The sequence below is a fragment of the Staurois parvus genome, unplaced genomic scaffold (genome assembly GCF_062004578.1).
Source record: "Staurois parvus isolate SC_StPar_1 unplaced genomic scaffold, SC_StPar_1.0 ptg000445l, whole genome shotgun sequence".
Lineage (NCBI taxonomy): Eukaryota > Metazoa > Chordata > Amphibia > Anura > Ranidae > Staurois > Staurois parvus.
The window spans coordinates 7,067,800-7,083,838 of NW_028318241.1; the positions used below are offsets into that span (position 1 = coordinate 7,067,800).

General features: G+C 44.4%; 1 protein-coding gene across 1 annotated transcript in view; it reads left to right on the forward strand.

The window, feature by feature from the left end:
- DHX29 (DExH-box helicase 29) overlaps positions 1–16,039 on the forward strand; it is a 68,277-nt gene that overhangs the window by 20,725 nt on the left and 31,513 nt on the right. The window contains exons 7-12 of the mRNA XM_089688083.1: positions 8,306–8,428; positions 8,564–8,690; positions 9,280–9,468; positions 10,848–11,013; positions 11,258–11,381; positions 13,580–14,182. Of these exons, the coding sequence (XP_089544209.1) occupies positions 8,306–8,428; positions 8,564–8,690; positions 9,280–9,468; positions 10,848–11,013; positions 11,258–11,381; positions 13,580–14,182 (1,332 nt within the window). The remainder of the gene's footprint in view (positions 1–8,305; positions 8,429–8,563; positions 8,691–9,279; positions 9,469–10,847; positions 11,014–11,257; positions 11,382–13,579; positions 14,183–16,039) is intronic.

Below are 16,039 nucleotides of genomic sequence, written 5' to 3' on the forward strand. Positions count from 1 at the left end.
ATAATGTACATTGTGACAGTATGAACGGCAAAGTGATGGATGGACGATATGTGTCGCCTCGCATGAGGTCATACTGTGAGGTGTAAGGTGGAGTCCACTCCGGGTTTTCGGGGCCACAATGGCAGAGGTGGTTCCGGACCAGAGTTTGGGCTCCACTGATGTCCACCAACAGGTGATATAAAAAGGGCAGGGCTGGAGCAAGGAGTTGCTCGTGGCCTGGGACTCAGAGAGGTATTCTGAGAGAGCTGTGTGTGTACTATACCTACAAGAAAAGGTTTGTGTTTGTTTTGTTTTTGGTGACAGAGAGAAGCCCTTCACCTCTGAGAGAGGAAACGTCTTCTGTTTAGTTAGTGCCTGGATGGCAAGGGTTTATTTTGATGTTTTGTTCATTTTGATATTTTCTGCAAACCTTTTTAAATAAAACTGACCACCAGTCAGATTTTGACGAAAGCCTGCTGTGCGGTCTACCTTTTTCCCAGGGAAGGAGATCCCCCACCTGAGCTAACCCCACATATGGTGGATTTGGCGGGCAACTTCCTGAGCAAGTGGGAAGATGGAGGAAATAATAAGAGCCTTACTGCAGGTCAATGCAGTACAACGGGAGACAAATCGCCAGTTTGTGGAGGCCCAACAGGCACAACATGAAGCCCAACAAGCAGACCGAGAGCTCCTTAAGCAGGTGGCCCAACACCTGTTAGAATTAAAGAAGTAATCTGCAGATCCGCTGCCAGGGGAGCAGAAAATGGCGCGGGCCAGTTATGTTTTGCAGAAAATTACACCTGCGGATGATGTGGAGGCCTACCTCACAACTTTTGAAAGGGTTGCTGTTCGGGAAGGATGGAAAAAGGAGCAATGGGCAGGACTGCTTGCACCGTTTTTGACAGGTGAATCCCAAAAAGCCTATTATGACCTGGAACCAGGGGATGCCCAGGACTATGAGAAACTAAAGGCTGAGGTCCTTGCACGCCTGGGCGTCACCATTGCAGTCCGGGCTCAGCGGGTGCATCAGTGGCATTACAGGGCTGACAAACCACCCAGATCTCAGATGTTCGATTTGATACATCTCTCCAAAAAGTGGCTCCAGCCAGAGGTATTGTCAGGCCCTCAGATTGTGGAGTGTGTGGTCATGGACCAATATTTGCGTGCGCTCCCTGCCACTTTGAGGAAGTGGGTCGGCCGTGGAGACCCTAAATCTGCAAACGACCTGGTGGAGAGATATGCAGCCACTGAGGACTTTTTTCATTCACCTGGGCCGTACCCCAAGGTCACTAGGGGTGGAAAACTATCCGGAGGATCCGGTAAGACTGTTCCATGGGCCAAAGGCTCAGAAAAAAATGATAAGACTATTGTGTCAGATAATGAGACTGTAGGCTTAGGACCTAGAGACTGGCCAAATAGGTCACGAAGGTCCCCAAAGCCATTTAGAGGTCTAAGCACTGAACATATAATATGTTATCGTTGTCATGCGTTAGGTCATATTGCTGCAAACTGTCCTTTAAATGATGAACCTATGCAATGTGAAAATGCTTATTTAGGAAAACGCATGTCTCTTTTTGCACAGGTGGTATGTACTGCAGCATGTCAGAAACGCATGGAAAAGCAAATGTGTGTGATTGCCATTGATGAAAAGCCAGTAACTGCTCTGCTAGACTCGGGTAGTGTTGTGACCTTAGTTAAGAGTGATTTGGTAAACCCTGCAAGCTTACACCCTAGCACGATTGGGGTTATTTGTATTCATGGTGATACACGTAACTACCAGACTGCTCTGGTGGAGATTGATACTCCCTGGGGCCCTGTGACCCATTCTGTGGGGGTGGTGCCCTCTCTGCTTCATGAAGCCATAGTGGGGAGAGATTTTCCCCATTTCTGGAAGTTATGGGATAAGGAGGGGAGTCAGGAGGACCGAGCTCCCCCTGCTGGGGAAACACTGGAAACTCCTGAACTCACTCCTGACCCCTTTGATGGCAAGGTGGAAGGGGAAACGGTTGGTGTGTCCAAGGAAGGTTTAGACCTTTTCCCTTTCTCTGTAATGGCTGGGGAGCAGGAGGAGTTGGATCCAACCCCAGACATTGAGGATACGGAACAAGAAATTATCTCGGGTTCTAGTGGGAGTGGACAGAATGTCGTGCCTGACCTGGAGGTCAGAAAGGAGGATTTCTGTACAGAACAGCTGAAAGATTCCACTCTTAATAGAGCCAGAGAAAATATTAAAATGGTTGATGGGGAACCAGTTGAAAATGATGTAGGGGTGTCTTTTCCCTACATGGCTCTCAACAATAACTTGCTATACCAAGTGGTAAAGCAAGGGGAGGAGGTGGTAGAACAGTTAGTGGTCCCCAAACCCTTTCGCCGGATGGTACTGGATTTAGCCCATGGGCATATAATGGGTGGACACCTGGGTGTAGAGAAAACAAAGGAGAGAATAACCCAGAGATTCTTTTGGCTAGGCTTACATGGAGACGTCAAAGCGCATTGTGAGTCATGCCCGGAATGTCAATATTCTGCGCCCTCACCCCATTTTCGCAGTCCGCTAGTACCTCTACCCATAATTGAAGTACCGTTTGAAAGAGTGGGCATGGACCTAGTGGGTCCAGTAGTAAAGTCTGCCTGGGGCCATCAGCACATACTGGTTATACTTGACTATGCCACCCGGTATCCTGAAGCCATCCCCTTGCGTAATACCTCCGCTAAAAATATCACCAAAGAGCTTGTCCGGGTGTTTAGTCGTGTAGGTATTCCAAAGGAGATATTAACGGATCAGGGCACGTCATTTATGTCTAGAGTTATGAAAGAGTTATGCAAATTGTTCAAAATCTCCCATCTCCGTACCTCGGTCTACCACCCCCAAACCGATGGGTTTGTGGAAAGGTTTAACAAGACCCTTAAGAATATGTTAAAAAAGGTGGTGGACAAAGATGGCAGAAATTGGGATTTTTTGCTACCATATCTCATGTTTGCTATACGGGAAGTACCTCAGGCATCTACAGGATATTCACCTTTTGAATTACTGTATGGTAGACATCCCAGGGGATTGCTAGATGTTGCAAAAGAAACCTGGGATTCAGAGTCCACGCCCTATAGAAGTGTCATCGAGCATATCTCACAGATGCAGGATAGAATCGCAGCTGTCATGCCACTTGTTCGGGAACACATGGAGCAAGCCCAGGAGGTCCAGAGAAGGGTTTATAACCGGGGTGCCAGGATCCGTACCTTCAACCCTGGGGATAGAGTGCTGGTGCTAGTCCCCACCGTGGAAAGTAAATTCCTCGCAAAGTGGCAAGGTCCCTTTTGAATTAGGGAGAAAGTGGGGGAAGTAAATTATAAAGTTTACCAGCCAGGAAAAAGGAAACCCGAACAAATCTATCATGTTAATCTCTTAAAACCTTGGAAAGACAGGGAAAGTTTGCTGGCAGTACCAAGCCCCCAAAAGGACGTGGTTCCCGTGGCCCCTCAGGTACCTATAACGGAAACCTTGTCAGTAACCCAACAAAATGATGTTAAGGAGTTTGTGAGGAAAAATGGAGATTTCTTCTCCCACCTACCTGGACTGACGACGGTTTTACAGCATGACATATTTACCCAGCCCGGGGTCCGCGTAAATGTCAAGCCCTATAGAATACCCGAGGCCAGGCGGGAAGCGGTGGCAAAGGAAATAAAGGACATGTTAGAGTTGGGAGTGATTGAGGAATCTCACAGTGAGTGGTCGAGTCCCATAGTGTTGGTCCCAAAACCAGATGGAACAATTCGTTTCTGTAATGATTTCAGGAAACTGAACAGTGTGTCCAAGTTTGATGCGTACCCGATGCCTCGGGTGGAGGAGCTCATTGACAGGTTGGGAACGGCTCGGTACATAACCACCTTAGATCTGACCAAAGGCTATTGGCAGATTCCTTTAACGGAAGCTGCAAAAGAAAAGACGGCATTCTCCACCCCCGAGGGGTCCTTTCAGTATAAGCGGATGCCGTTTGGTTTGCATGGGGCTCCGGCATCATTCCAACGAATGATGGACAAAACGCTAAGACCACATCGCCAATATGCAGCTGCCTATTTGGACGATGTCGTCATCCACAGTCCAGACTGGGAATCTCATTTGTCCCGCTTGCAAGCGGTCGTAGATTCGCTGCGGGAAGCAGGTCTTACCACCAACCCCAGAAAGTGTGCCATAGGCTTAGAGGAGGCCAAATATCTTGGCTACATCATTGGTCGAGGTCTCGTTAGGCCTCAGATCAATAAAATTGAGGCAATTCAAAAGTGGCCCCAACCTGTAAATAAAAAGCAAGTCCGGGCCTTTCTTGGAATCACGGGATACTACAGGCGGTTTATTCCCAATTTTGCCACCATTGCAGCCCCACTGACAGATCTGACAAAAGGTAGGGGGTCGGTCATGGTAAAGTGGAATCCCGAGGCGGAGACCGCATTTCAAAGGCTGAAACAAGCTCTCTGTGCCCAACCTGTGCTTGTGACCCCAGATTTCACAACAGAGTTTGTGGTACAGACTGATGCCTCTGATGTGGGACTAGGTGCTGTCCTGTCCCAAATCAGAGAAGGGGAGGAGCACCCCGTGGTCTTCCTAAGTAGAAAGCTCAACAAACATGAGAGAAACTATGCCATTGTGGAGAAGGAATGTTTGGCCATCAAATGGGCCTTGGAGGCCCTGAAATATTACCCGTTAGGTAGACCGTTCAAGTTGGTTACTGATCATGCCCCGCTCAAATGGATGTGTGATAATAAGGAGAAAAACAGTCGAGTGACAAGGTGGTTTCTCGCGCTACAAGTGTTCAAATTCACAGTGGAGCACAGAGCGGGGAAACTGCAAAGTAATGTAGATGCCCTTTCCCGGGTCCATTGCCTGTTTGGGACAGTTGCTCAGCCACAGGGGCTTGAGCAGAGGGGGGGGGATATGTGACAGTATGAACGGCAAAGTGATGGATGGACGATATGTGTCGCCTCGCATGAGGTCATACTGTGAGGTGTAAGGTGGAGTCCACTCCGGGTTTTCGGGGCCACAATGGCAGAGGTGGTTCCGGACCAGAGTTTGGGCTCCACTGATGTCCACCAACAGGTGATATAAAAAGGGCAGGGCTGGAGCAAGGAGTTGCTCGTGGCCTGGGACTCAGAGAGGTATTCTGAGAGAGCTGTGTGTACTATACCTACAAGAAAAGGTTTGCGTTTGTTTTGTTTTTGGTGGCAGAGAGAAGCCCTTCACCTCTGAGAGAGGAAACGTCTTCTGTTTAGTTAGTGCCTGGATGGCAAGGGTTTATTTTGATGTTTTGTTCATTTTAATATTTTCTGCAAACCTTTTTAAATAAAACTGACCACCAGTCAGATTTTGACGAAAGCCTGCTGTGCGGTCTACCTTTGTCCCAGGGAAGGAGATCCCCCACCTGAGCTAACCCCACAACATTCATATCAGTCCCTAACCCTCAAGGGACATACGATCTAAGGTCCCTAACTTACATTTATACATACACATACTAGGGCCAATTTAGACAGGAGCCAATTCACCTACCAGCATGTCTTTGGAGTGTGGGAGGAAATCGGAGTACCCCGAGGAAACCCACGCAGGCACAGGGAGAACATGCAAATTCCAGACAGGAGGTGCCGTGGCTGGGATTCGAAGCAGCCACCCTAGTACTGCCAGGTGGAAGTGCTAACCATTTAGCCACTGTGCTATATATAGATATAAAAATCTAAACCTGGTTTAGAGGCACTCAGGGGTCTTGCAGAAGAGGAAGATCAAAAACAACAGTGTTTTTATTGTCAACTTTTCGATGAAGCTGAGTCCATCTTTCTCAAGTCTTGCCAAAAGTATGGGGACACCCCTCCAAATCATTGGATTCAGGTGTTCCAATCACCTCCATGGCCACAGGTGTATATATTCAAGCACCTAGGCATGCAGACTGCTTCTACAAACATTTGTGAAAGAATGGGTCGCTCTCAGGAGCTCAGTGAATTCAAGCGTGGTACCGTGATAGGTTTCCACCTGTGCAATAAGTCCATCAGTGACATTTGCTTGCTACTAAATATTCCACGGTCAACCATTAGTAGTATTATAACAAAGTGGAAGCAACTGGGAACAACAGCAACTCAGCCACAAAGTGGTAGGCCACGTAAAATGACATAGCAGGGTCAGAGCATACAGAATTGCGCAGAAGTCGCCAACTGTCTGCAGAGTCAATAGCTAAAGAACACCAAACTTCATGTGGCCTTCAGATTAGCACAACAGTGCATAGTGAACGTCATGGAATGGATTTCCATGGCCGAGCAGCTGCATCCAAGCCTTACATCACCAAGTGCAATGCAAAGCGCCGGATGCAGTGGTGTAAAGCACACCGCCACTGAACTCTAGATCAGTGGAGACGTGTTCCCTAGTGTGACTTATCACGCTTCTCTGTCTGGCAATCCGATGGACGTGTCTGGGTTTGGCTGTTGCCAGGAGAACGGTACTTGCCTGACTGCATTGTCCCAAGTGTAAAGTTTTGTAAGGGGAATTATGGTGTGGGGTTGTTTTTCAGGGGTTGGGCTTTGCCCCTTAGTTCCAGTGAAGGGAACTCTTAAGGCAGGTCTTGGTCAGCATACCAAGAGATTTTGGACAATTTCATGCTCCCAACTTTGTGGGAACAGTTTGGGGATGGCCACTTCCTGTTCCAACATGACTGCACACCAGTGCACAAAGCAAGGTCCATAAAGACATGGATGAGCGAGTTTGGGGTGGAGGAACTTGACTGGTCTTCACAGAATCCTGACCTCAACCCGATAGAACTCCTTTGGGATGAATTCAAGCGTAGACTGTGAGCCAGGCCTTCTTGTTCGACATCAGTGCCTGACATCACAAATGCGCTTCAGGAAGAATGGTCAAACCTTCCCATAGACACACTCCTAAACCTTGTGGACGTCCTTCCCAGGAGAGTTGAAGCTGTTATAGCTGCAAAGGGTGGGCCAACTCAATACTGAACCCTATGGACTAAGACTGGGATGCCATTAAAGTTCAGGTGCGTGTAAAGTCAGGCGCCACAATACTTTTGGCAAGTGTGTGTGTGTTTTTTTTATTTTATTTATTTTTTTCCTTTTTAATTTATTTCTTTTAACTAAAATCCATGCAGTCTCTGTTGAGGGACTTTAGACTAGTGTGGCTGGGCAAATTCAGTTTGCTTTCAGATGCATTCTATATGCATTTGTGATCAGTGTGAAATGCTTCTGAGATCATTTAAGATTAATTGACAGGTGCATTTGTCCTGCAGATGACATTTGATCTCATTCTACGCTCCAGCCACCTGTTTTAATGCCTAAATTCAATAATAAATGCACATCTTTTTGAAAGTAATACAATTCGCATTTATTTGTTTTACACTGCAGTCTGTAAAGCATTGCACCCACAATCGGCGATGCCTGATGCAATGCTTGGATCCTGCAGATACTCGGTAAGCTGTCTGCTCATACCTTGTACAGGCAGGCAGTTACTGAATTGCAGGAGTAATCAATGGACTTCGAGAGTGCTCATTAAGAACTACAAGGCATCAGCCAAAATGGATGATGGTACTTCAGGCATTCATTCACAAGAAACTGTAAATGAATGACACAGCCATGTGGGCGGAGTCCTGCATGGCTGCACTGTTTTTAAATTGTGACAGCAGGAGTGGGGAGATGGTCCTCTGCCATGTAACATGTTTCAATGTTGAACTTAGCCTTTAAGCTGCTTTTGAATTCCCATTGCCTTGTGTAGGAACAGGAGCGGTTCTGACACGAATACAAGCTGTCAGGCCCTTACATGGCATGGGTAGTTTAGGTAACATTCAACCATATGTGTTCGACCTCTAATTGATGGTTACAATGTACATATGGCATGTTGCCTTCAGGCCCACATCATGATTTTATGTTTTTTTTTTAGTTTTAATAATTACACACTACATACACTTTCTCTACCAAATAATAATGTATTTGGAAAAAAGTAGATTTATGTCTATTTGTTTTAAGACTTATTCCACTTAAAGTTCAAAATAAAATCTATAACCTTACACACTAAACACCTGGTCTGTACAGTACAAACAATTCCATAAGATTCCCATGGGACCAGTAATGTGAGTACCTTGACTGGACTGAACCATTTAAAAAAAAAAACTTTATTCCAACTACTGTCTAATGGATATAAAGAACTTCTTTTCTGTAACCACATAATTCAACACTGGATAGCTTTGTTGTCGCTTCCCCTTTTCTGTCCAGTTCTCAAGCATCAATAAACATTACTAATAATGATGTCTGTATATAGCAGTTGTGTAGTGAATTTGCTGCATGTCTTTTGATTTAGGCTAGTAGTGAAAACGATCTGAGCATGAAAGAATGGATCCTAAGATATGCTGAGCAAGGAAGTGACGATGAGGAGAGAGAGGTGGATCCCGATAAAGATTCAGAGGTAGAAGAGTTTGACCCGGTGAGTGTAATAGACTTCACATCTTGCATCTTTGACAGCACAGGCAATTCCAAACCATTTTGCCATGCAGATATAGATATACAGAGAAATTGTGCTGTTACATGGACTTTATATTTGATATTCCTCTTCATGCAGAATGAACGATATCTGGAACTAACTGCCAAGCTGCTTGATGCCAAAGCACAGGCTGCAAGCACAAAGCAGGACAAAGACAAGGCAGGACAGAGGGAGGCACAGGAAAAAATTCGGACATATCTGCAAGGTTGGAAAAATGAATTCTTTTTTTTTTTTTTTTGTAATATTTAAAAAAATATAAATGTTCCATACAACCTATACTGTAAAAGTCTTTCAGTCTGCTTCATTTCCAGGGTGAGTAGATCCCACAGAGGCTGTGAGCTGACAAGCATGTGATTAGGGAAGTGATTTCTTTTCACATGGTTGTCTCCCACCCAGACAGAGCTGGCTAACAAGTAGAAATGTGGTTTCTGGACACATGGTTGTATACCTTACAGGCAAAGCTGCCATGGACAAGGAATAACACCAAAGCTTTGTGCTGCTCTGGCACCAACATATGCAGCCTGTTATAGAATAGGATAATAATTACCTTTCCAGTGGGTGGAACACCCATTCTATACTCTCTAGCAGAGATATCAGCATTGCCGTTATCTAACATTTCCAGGTGGGTCAGGTTTCTTGTCCTCTGGGTGGCACCGTGGTTCCTCCTACCGGCCACTGTATCTACGAGTACAGGATCAATTTGCGCATCTGTCTAATTATCAACCAACCTACATGTCTTGATATTTAATTCTTTACTTGTATTGTACAAAAAACATCTTTTGTTTGTTGCACAGAGATGAAGAACTTGGAGCAGCACCCCATGTTTAATCCTGATGTGAAACTTCCAGAAGTAAAAAGTGAAAAAGAGGACAGTGAAACTACAAAAGCTCCAGCTCCTCCACCTCCTCCACCTCCTCCTCTTGAAGATGAGGCTTTAAACTTTAATTTGTTTGAAAGTGCTAAAGAGGGAACAGAAGAGAAAGGTGAGAAGGACATACAAAGGGGCATTGCTGATCAGTCCATCCAAAATTCTTATATCAGTATGGTAGATACCAAGGAACTAAATTTCTAACTTTGCTGTTGCAGGTGAGATTTCTGCTCACCTACATTTTCTGGTGTTTTTTGCTAGACTGGTGCTGAGCTGTTTGGAGCAATAGAGGTATTGTACTGCACTGCTAAACAGAAAGCTCAGCTTGCATTTGTAATAAACACATATACAGTATGGCTTCTCCTGTGTCTATGTGCAGTTCAAGACTGTAAGTGGAAATATTGTTTGCAAAAGATTTACATGCTTTTATGTAGTCATATCCATTATGCTGGTGACAATCACATATGCAGATAGAAATAATTAAAAAAAGCTACAGATTCGCCTGTGTTCCTCTTTAATACAAATTCTCTTGTATGTTACAAATGTGGACACAGCTCCAGAGTTCTGCTAGAGGTTCATTATTAAGAACTCTAGAAAGACACAATGTAATATTGTAATAGACTCCTTCAAGAGTTGGTTCTGGCCAGCTCAGTAGATTGCTTTAAAAAAGTCCTGGATTATTTCTTAGATACACAGAATATAACTGGTTACTAACATTTATAGGTAAAGTTGATCCAGGGAATATCTGATTGCCTCTCGGGGGATCAGGACAGAATTTTCTTCCCCTGCAGGAGCAAATTGGCTCATGCTTTGCTGGGTTTTTTTGCCTTCCTCTGGATCAACTGTGGGTGTAAGATTATAATTTTTTTTTTTTTGATAGTTGAACTGGATGGACTTTTGTCTTTTTTCAGCCAGACTAACTATGTAATATTACACAGAGAGCCACATATAGCAGAGTGTCTGGGGGATAGGTAAGTATCATAAGTAGTTTGCGTTGCTTTTACCAGTGAATTTGTTTCCCCTTTCTCTGAACCAGGACCAATCAGGACAGGTTCTCCTTAGAGCAAGGAAGTTAGAGAATGTAAATCTACCTTCCACTCACACCTAGGAATCTTTTCCCCCCACCTACCCACAATGCAGTGGTTGATGCCTGGGCAATCAGTTTCCTGGTCCAAGTGCTGTAACGAGGGGTTGGGGTGGGTCCATTGTTCTGTGTAAGCTATGACACAGCGTTTGCTCACAACTTGCACAGCAGTTTTGCAGTGGCAAGAGGGTGCATGGAATGTAATGTAAATACTGATTTTTTTCCATTACCTTGCTCTAATCCAAGTTAAATACAGGTTTGTTTTAATTATGTTAGAAAGATTAGAATTTTTGCTTGCTCCAGGCATCAGTTCTTCTTTCAGACACATTGACAGATAAAGTCTAGTGTTAATATTAGGAAATGTACTTTTATATCAGGTTTTTAATGTATCCATCATTGCTATATTTCAGCTAAAAAGAAACCTCCACTTGATGTGAGGAATTTTGATTACACATCTCGCAGCTGGACGGGTAAATCACCAAAGCAGTTTCTGATTGATTGGTGCAGAAAACATTACACTAAAAGCCCAAATCCTTCCTTTGAAAAGGTACCTGTGGGCAGGTATTGGAGGAGCAGGTAAGTGTCTTCAGGGCTTATTCATAAAACCAGAGAAAAGAAAAATTGCCTGTTGCCCATAGTTACCATTCAGAGTGCTTGTTTATTTTCATATAAAATGAAAATTGGCACCTGATTGGTTGTTGTTGGTGACAGCTTTGTTCTTATTTTCATGGTTAAGAGACTATGCTATTTTGTGCAGTATGCAGTTAAATCACCATTCATGGCAGTGATCTATAGACAGTAACAAGATCTATCACTTCAGGGTGAAAATTGTGAAATCGACTGACAACATCATGTCTGTGTGCCCTACAATCGTAACAGAAGACAGTATGCAGGCCCAGCACCTTGCAGCTACCTTAGCTCTGTATGAGCTCACCAAAGGCCAGGTGAGAATTTGTTACACTGAACGTTTTACACATATACTCTGTGTATTGTGCTAAGTATTCTACTACTATTTGAAGTAACATTACTTATCTAAATAAATCAAACAAGGTCACTGTTTAACCTCACTTAAGATTTCTACAATCCCAATTCCAAAAATGTTGGGATGTTATGCAAAATCTACATAAAAAGAGAATGCAATGATTTGCAAATCTCACAATCCCATATTTTTTTCACAATAGAAAATAGTCACAGCTTTTTTTGGAATTGTATATATCTGTTAATTTTAGTTCTCCTCCACCCCAGACTATAAAAACCTGAAGACTTGGGGAGAAATGAGTTATTTCAGTAGATTCCAATAATGCAGAACCTGACTACACCTTTCTGTATTCTTCCCCGTGAATGACAACCCAGCAGTTAGTTAGTTAGCAAGTAATTTTAATACATTTTATAGGATGATTTACAGTGAATACTACAGTGAATGTGTTTAGCAGTTTTGCCTTTAGTTCGATTACCATGGAGGACACTGGTGTGTGTTTGCATGTGCTTGTTGACTGATGTGAATTCGTCAGTGTTCTTTGTAAGGTACTGAATGTCAGCACTGTAAACAGCATATTAATTAGTAAATAATGCATCACTTGTCCACAGCAGTGCAAACAATGTAAATCAGATCACACAAATTACAATGTGAATGTAACTATATTTAAAGTGGTAGTAAACTTTTTTTTAAATTATTTTTACCTGTAGGTAAGCTTACAATAAGGCTTACCCGTGGGTGAAATTAATATCTCCTAAAAATACACCGTTTAGGAGATATTCTAGCGAGCGACAGCTGTTGACGTCCCTGACGCATGCACTCAGAAGGAACGACATGGGTATGCTATGTGTCACGCCCGAGACTTCCACACACATGCGCGGGAGTGACGTTAACCGTAGCTTGGCAAATTGAAGCAGCCACAGCCGGCGAACCTCTGCAGTGGTGACAGCGTAACAGCCCAACATCACTGTGCAGATCCAGGCCCACCCTTCAGGTTTCAGGTTTACCCAGAAGTAGTCAGCAATGTCGTTGGGCCCCCCTGCTGTGTGTTCTTTGCCTGTGTCAGTCTCCTTGCACTGACTGTAAATAGTGCGGACCAGCCAGAGACAAAACAAATAGCAGAGCACACATGGGGTGAGGAAGGTACAGCTTGCCATGCACTACCTCCCTACTCACATGAAAACATTGTGGGTTGGGACGCTGCTCCTCCTGCTTCCCACTATGTGTTGGCCTTTGTGGATGGTATCTTATCTGATTTAGAGTGAACTTTGCTAACTTTCAGATTCCAGGCACAATAACTGCAATTAGCCAGAAGTGTCCCAAGACTTCCCGGAGCTGCTTCGGTATAGGTGATGCAGAATGCACTGTACAAACAGCTGGGGAAGTATTTTCTGACTTGGAATCAGCCACTGAAATAATTTTGTGATTGCACCAGATACCCTTCCTAAATGTAGGGGATCAGGGTGCTTCCCCATAGACTGTGCTGTATCGGTCAACTTACCTTGTGGTCATTGAGTTTCTGCAGGATCCTTTCACAGAGGAGGTCTTGATCTCCACTCCTCGACTCTCTCCTTTTTTGTGACCCTGGCCAGACCTCTACTGAGCCTAGGCAACTATCTCTGGGTGTCCAGCACTGCTCTTTCTGCCAGCCATCTTCCCCACCTGTACCAAGACCAAATCCATAGTCTTTCTTTCAAATGATTCCTACACATTGCAGAACATCCATCCATTTTTTACTTGGTTTGTGTTGTCTGGGTGGGCTAAGCAGGGGCACAGTTAGAAATCGTGGGGCCTTGTTAAAGTGGTTCTAAATGCTCAAGGTGTTTTTACCTTCATACATTTTATGCATGAAGGTAAAAAACCTTTAGTGTGTAGCAGCCCCCGTAACGCTTACCTGAGCCCCATCCCAGTTCAGCGATTTCCACAATAGCCTTGGTTCTCCAGGAACGCTCACTCTTGATCGGCTGAGGCAGCAGGAGCCAATCAGGAGAGTGAGGGGCCGAACCATGGCTCTATGTGAATGGATACGCAGAGCCACGGTTCTTTGTAAAGAGTATGTTCATTTCAGATTTAGATTTAGGAGCATAGAGCTACAGTACATGACAACTGAGCCACAGTGATACATCCTAAATGTCATTTAAGCAGTTTGTTCTTTTATGTTTGTAGTCTGTTCATCAGCTGCTGCCTCCAACATACCGAGATGTTTGGCTGGAATGGAGTGATGATGAGAAGAGCAAAGAGGAAAAGAACAAAATAGAATCCAACAAACCTAGGGACCAGTTTATTACCAAATTACTGAATAAGTTGAAGCTACAGCAACAGCTCAACATACCTGCAAAGGAATGTAAGGTTTCAGAAGACCCAGAAGACTCATGGGAAAACTTAGCTGGAGATGAAGAACTAGAGCAGAAAACATCAGTTCCAGTGGAAAAGGAGAATATAGAAGCCGTAGTAAACATTTTCTGTAAGTGCCGCGATTCTGCAAAGTACAAAAGGCTACTAAATGAGCGGAAGCAGTTGCCAGTGTTTGCACACAGAGACTTTATCCTGGAGACACTCAACAGGCATCGTGTTATAGTGGTGGCTGGAGAGACTGGGAGTGGTAAGAGCACCCAGGTGCCTCAATTCTTGCTGGAGGATCTTCTTCTGAACAAATGGGCCTCAGGGAAATGTAACATCGTGTGCACACAGCCCCGCAGGATATCTGCCATGAGTTTGGCTACACGAGTCTGTGAGGAGCTGGGATGTGAGTCTGGACCTGGAGGAAGGGTAAGAGTGTCGGCCTAATAAGTCGTACTTTTTGGATCCTATCGGACATTGACCTTCTGGGTATGAATGTATTTAAAGGGTTGGTCCATCCAAAACCAGTAACTTTAGTCTGTTGTCTATTCTAGGTATTTTAACTACTTTACAGTTTTCTATATCTCATGGATTACAGTAGTGAGACCTTTGCGATTAAGTTCCCAGGCCTACATGCCTCTAGCCACTATATTATCCAGGTGCCTATACTGATAGGCCAAAATGCTGTTTCCATGGCTGTTTCTATTCTAGTACATTGTGAGTCACTGGCCTGGAGCAACTATTCAAATCGGCAAAGTTAGAACCTCCTAACCTTTTGGTGACACGGATGGTAATAAAGCAAATAAATGAGGGATTGCAGAGGTACCAACAAATGACGTCTTAAGAAAAAATCTGTTAAAAGCATAAAATGGTTGATGGGTTTTCCTTAATGTATACTTTAAACTTCATAACTAATCAGTGAATATTTATTTAACCTCAATGTGTATAATCCATCGTTCTACATATGTGGATAATGCTGGCTGTCAAATGTGTATATTATAAAAGTACATATACTATAGAGCCGGAGTCAGCAACCCGTAGGTTTCGGTCAAGTGACTTGCAGATCACGGTCTGGCCTCGTTGACCCACCATCCCAGAGCATCAAACAGAGTGCAATGCAGAGTGACTACTTGTACAGTTGGAGTTGTAGTAGGGAGCAGGAGCCGCATAAGCCGATGCCTCTTCTGTAGTACTGGCTCCTGTCCCATGCGGAGTGGTGCCAGCAGAAGGAAAATGGAGCTCTTCAGGTCAGTGTGAAGCAATACACTGGGCATAATAGTATAAGGCTGCTTTCACACTGATGTGCTGATTTGGCCATACTGCGAGTGCAGTGCAGAGTACCTACAGCTTTCCTGAGTTTTTGCTGCACTTAACAGAGATTTTTATCTCACTTCCTGTTTGGCTATGGGTCAGGAAGTGAAGGGAAACCTTTGCAATGATACACAGATGGCGAAAAAAAATCTGACGGGTTATAACCCTTCCTTGCTCCATCCAAAATGGAAAAAAAAAGTTTTGCCTATAGTTCTACTTTAATGTGCTAGGGTCAAAGTTTCAAGGATTAATTTCCAGGGTGGGGGGATAATAGTTGCAGGGATGTTGGATTCCTATCGCCCGACGCCTGGGCATGTAGTTCCAGGTTCCGGGAAGGTTGTTTTTTTCTTCCTTTAGCCCTGCTGTGTGCAAGCAGCGGGCTCACATGTTACGTAGAAGCATTCGGTGGCAGCGATTCCTGTGATTGCTTCCACACAGTGCCAGCCTCTCCGCGGAACCCCCCCCCCCCCCTGCGTGAGGTTTCCCAGGCTCTGCTTGCCCATCTGTGGGCCCAGCTTGCCGTCAGCTAGAGAGGAGGGAGAAGAGCGGACAAGTCAAGCGGCGGCCACTTCCGGTCCCCGTTGAAAGATTGTAATGCAATCCCCAGGAAAGAATGTAATATAGTGCGATGTGCACCACATTACATTCAGTGGAGCAGAGTGGAGACATGCAGGGTCTTTTAGACCTTGGATGTCTCAAAGAGTACCTGTCACCAAAAATCATCACATAGGGGATTTTTTTTTTGTATTGTAAAAAATTAAAGTTACACCCAAGCACATACCATCCTCCTCAAAAAAAAATATTGAGGCCCCCTCCACCACATTGCAATACACATGTCATATATCACAGCACACGCCAGAATGAGAGCAATAATTCTAGCACCAGACCTCCTCTGTAACTCTAAACTGATGACCTATAAGGAGCTTTAAATGTGTCGACCTATAGAAAATATAGGGTACTGAAGTTCGTCGCCAT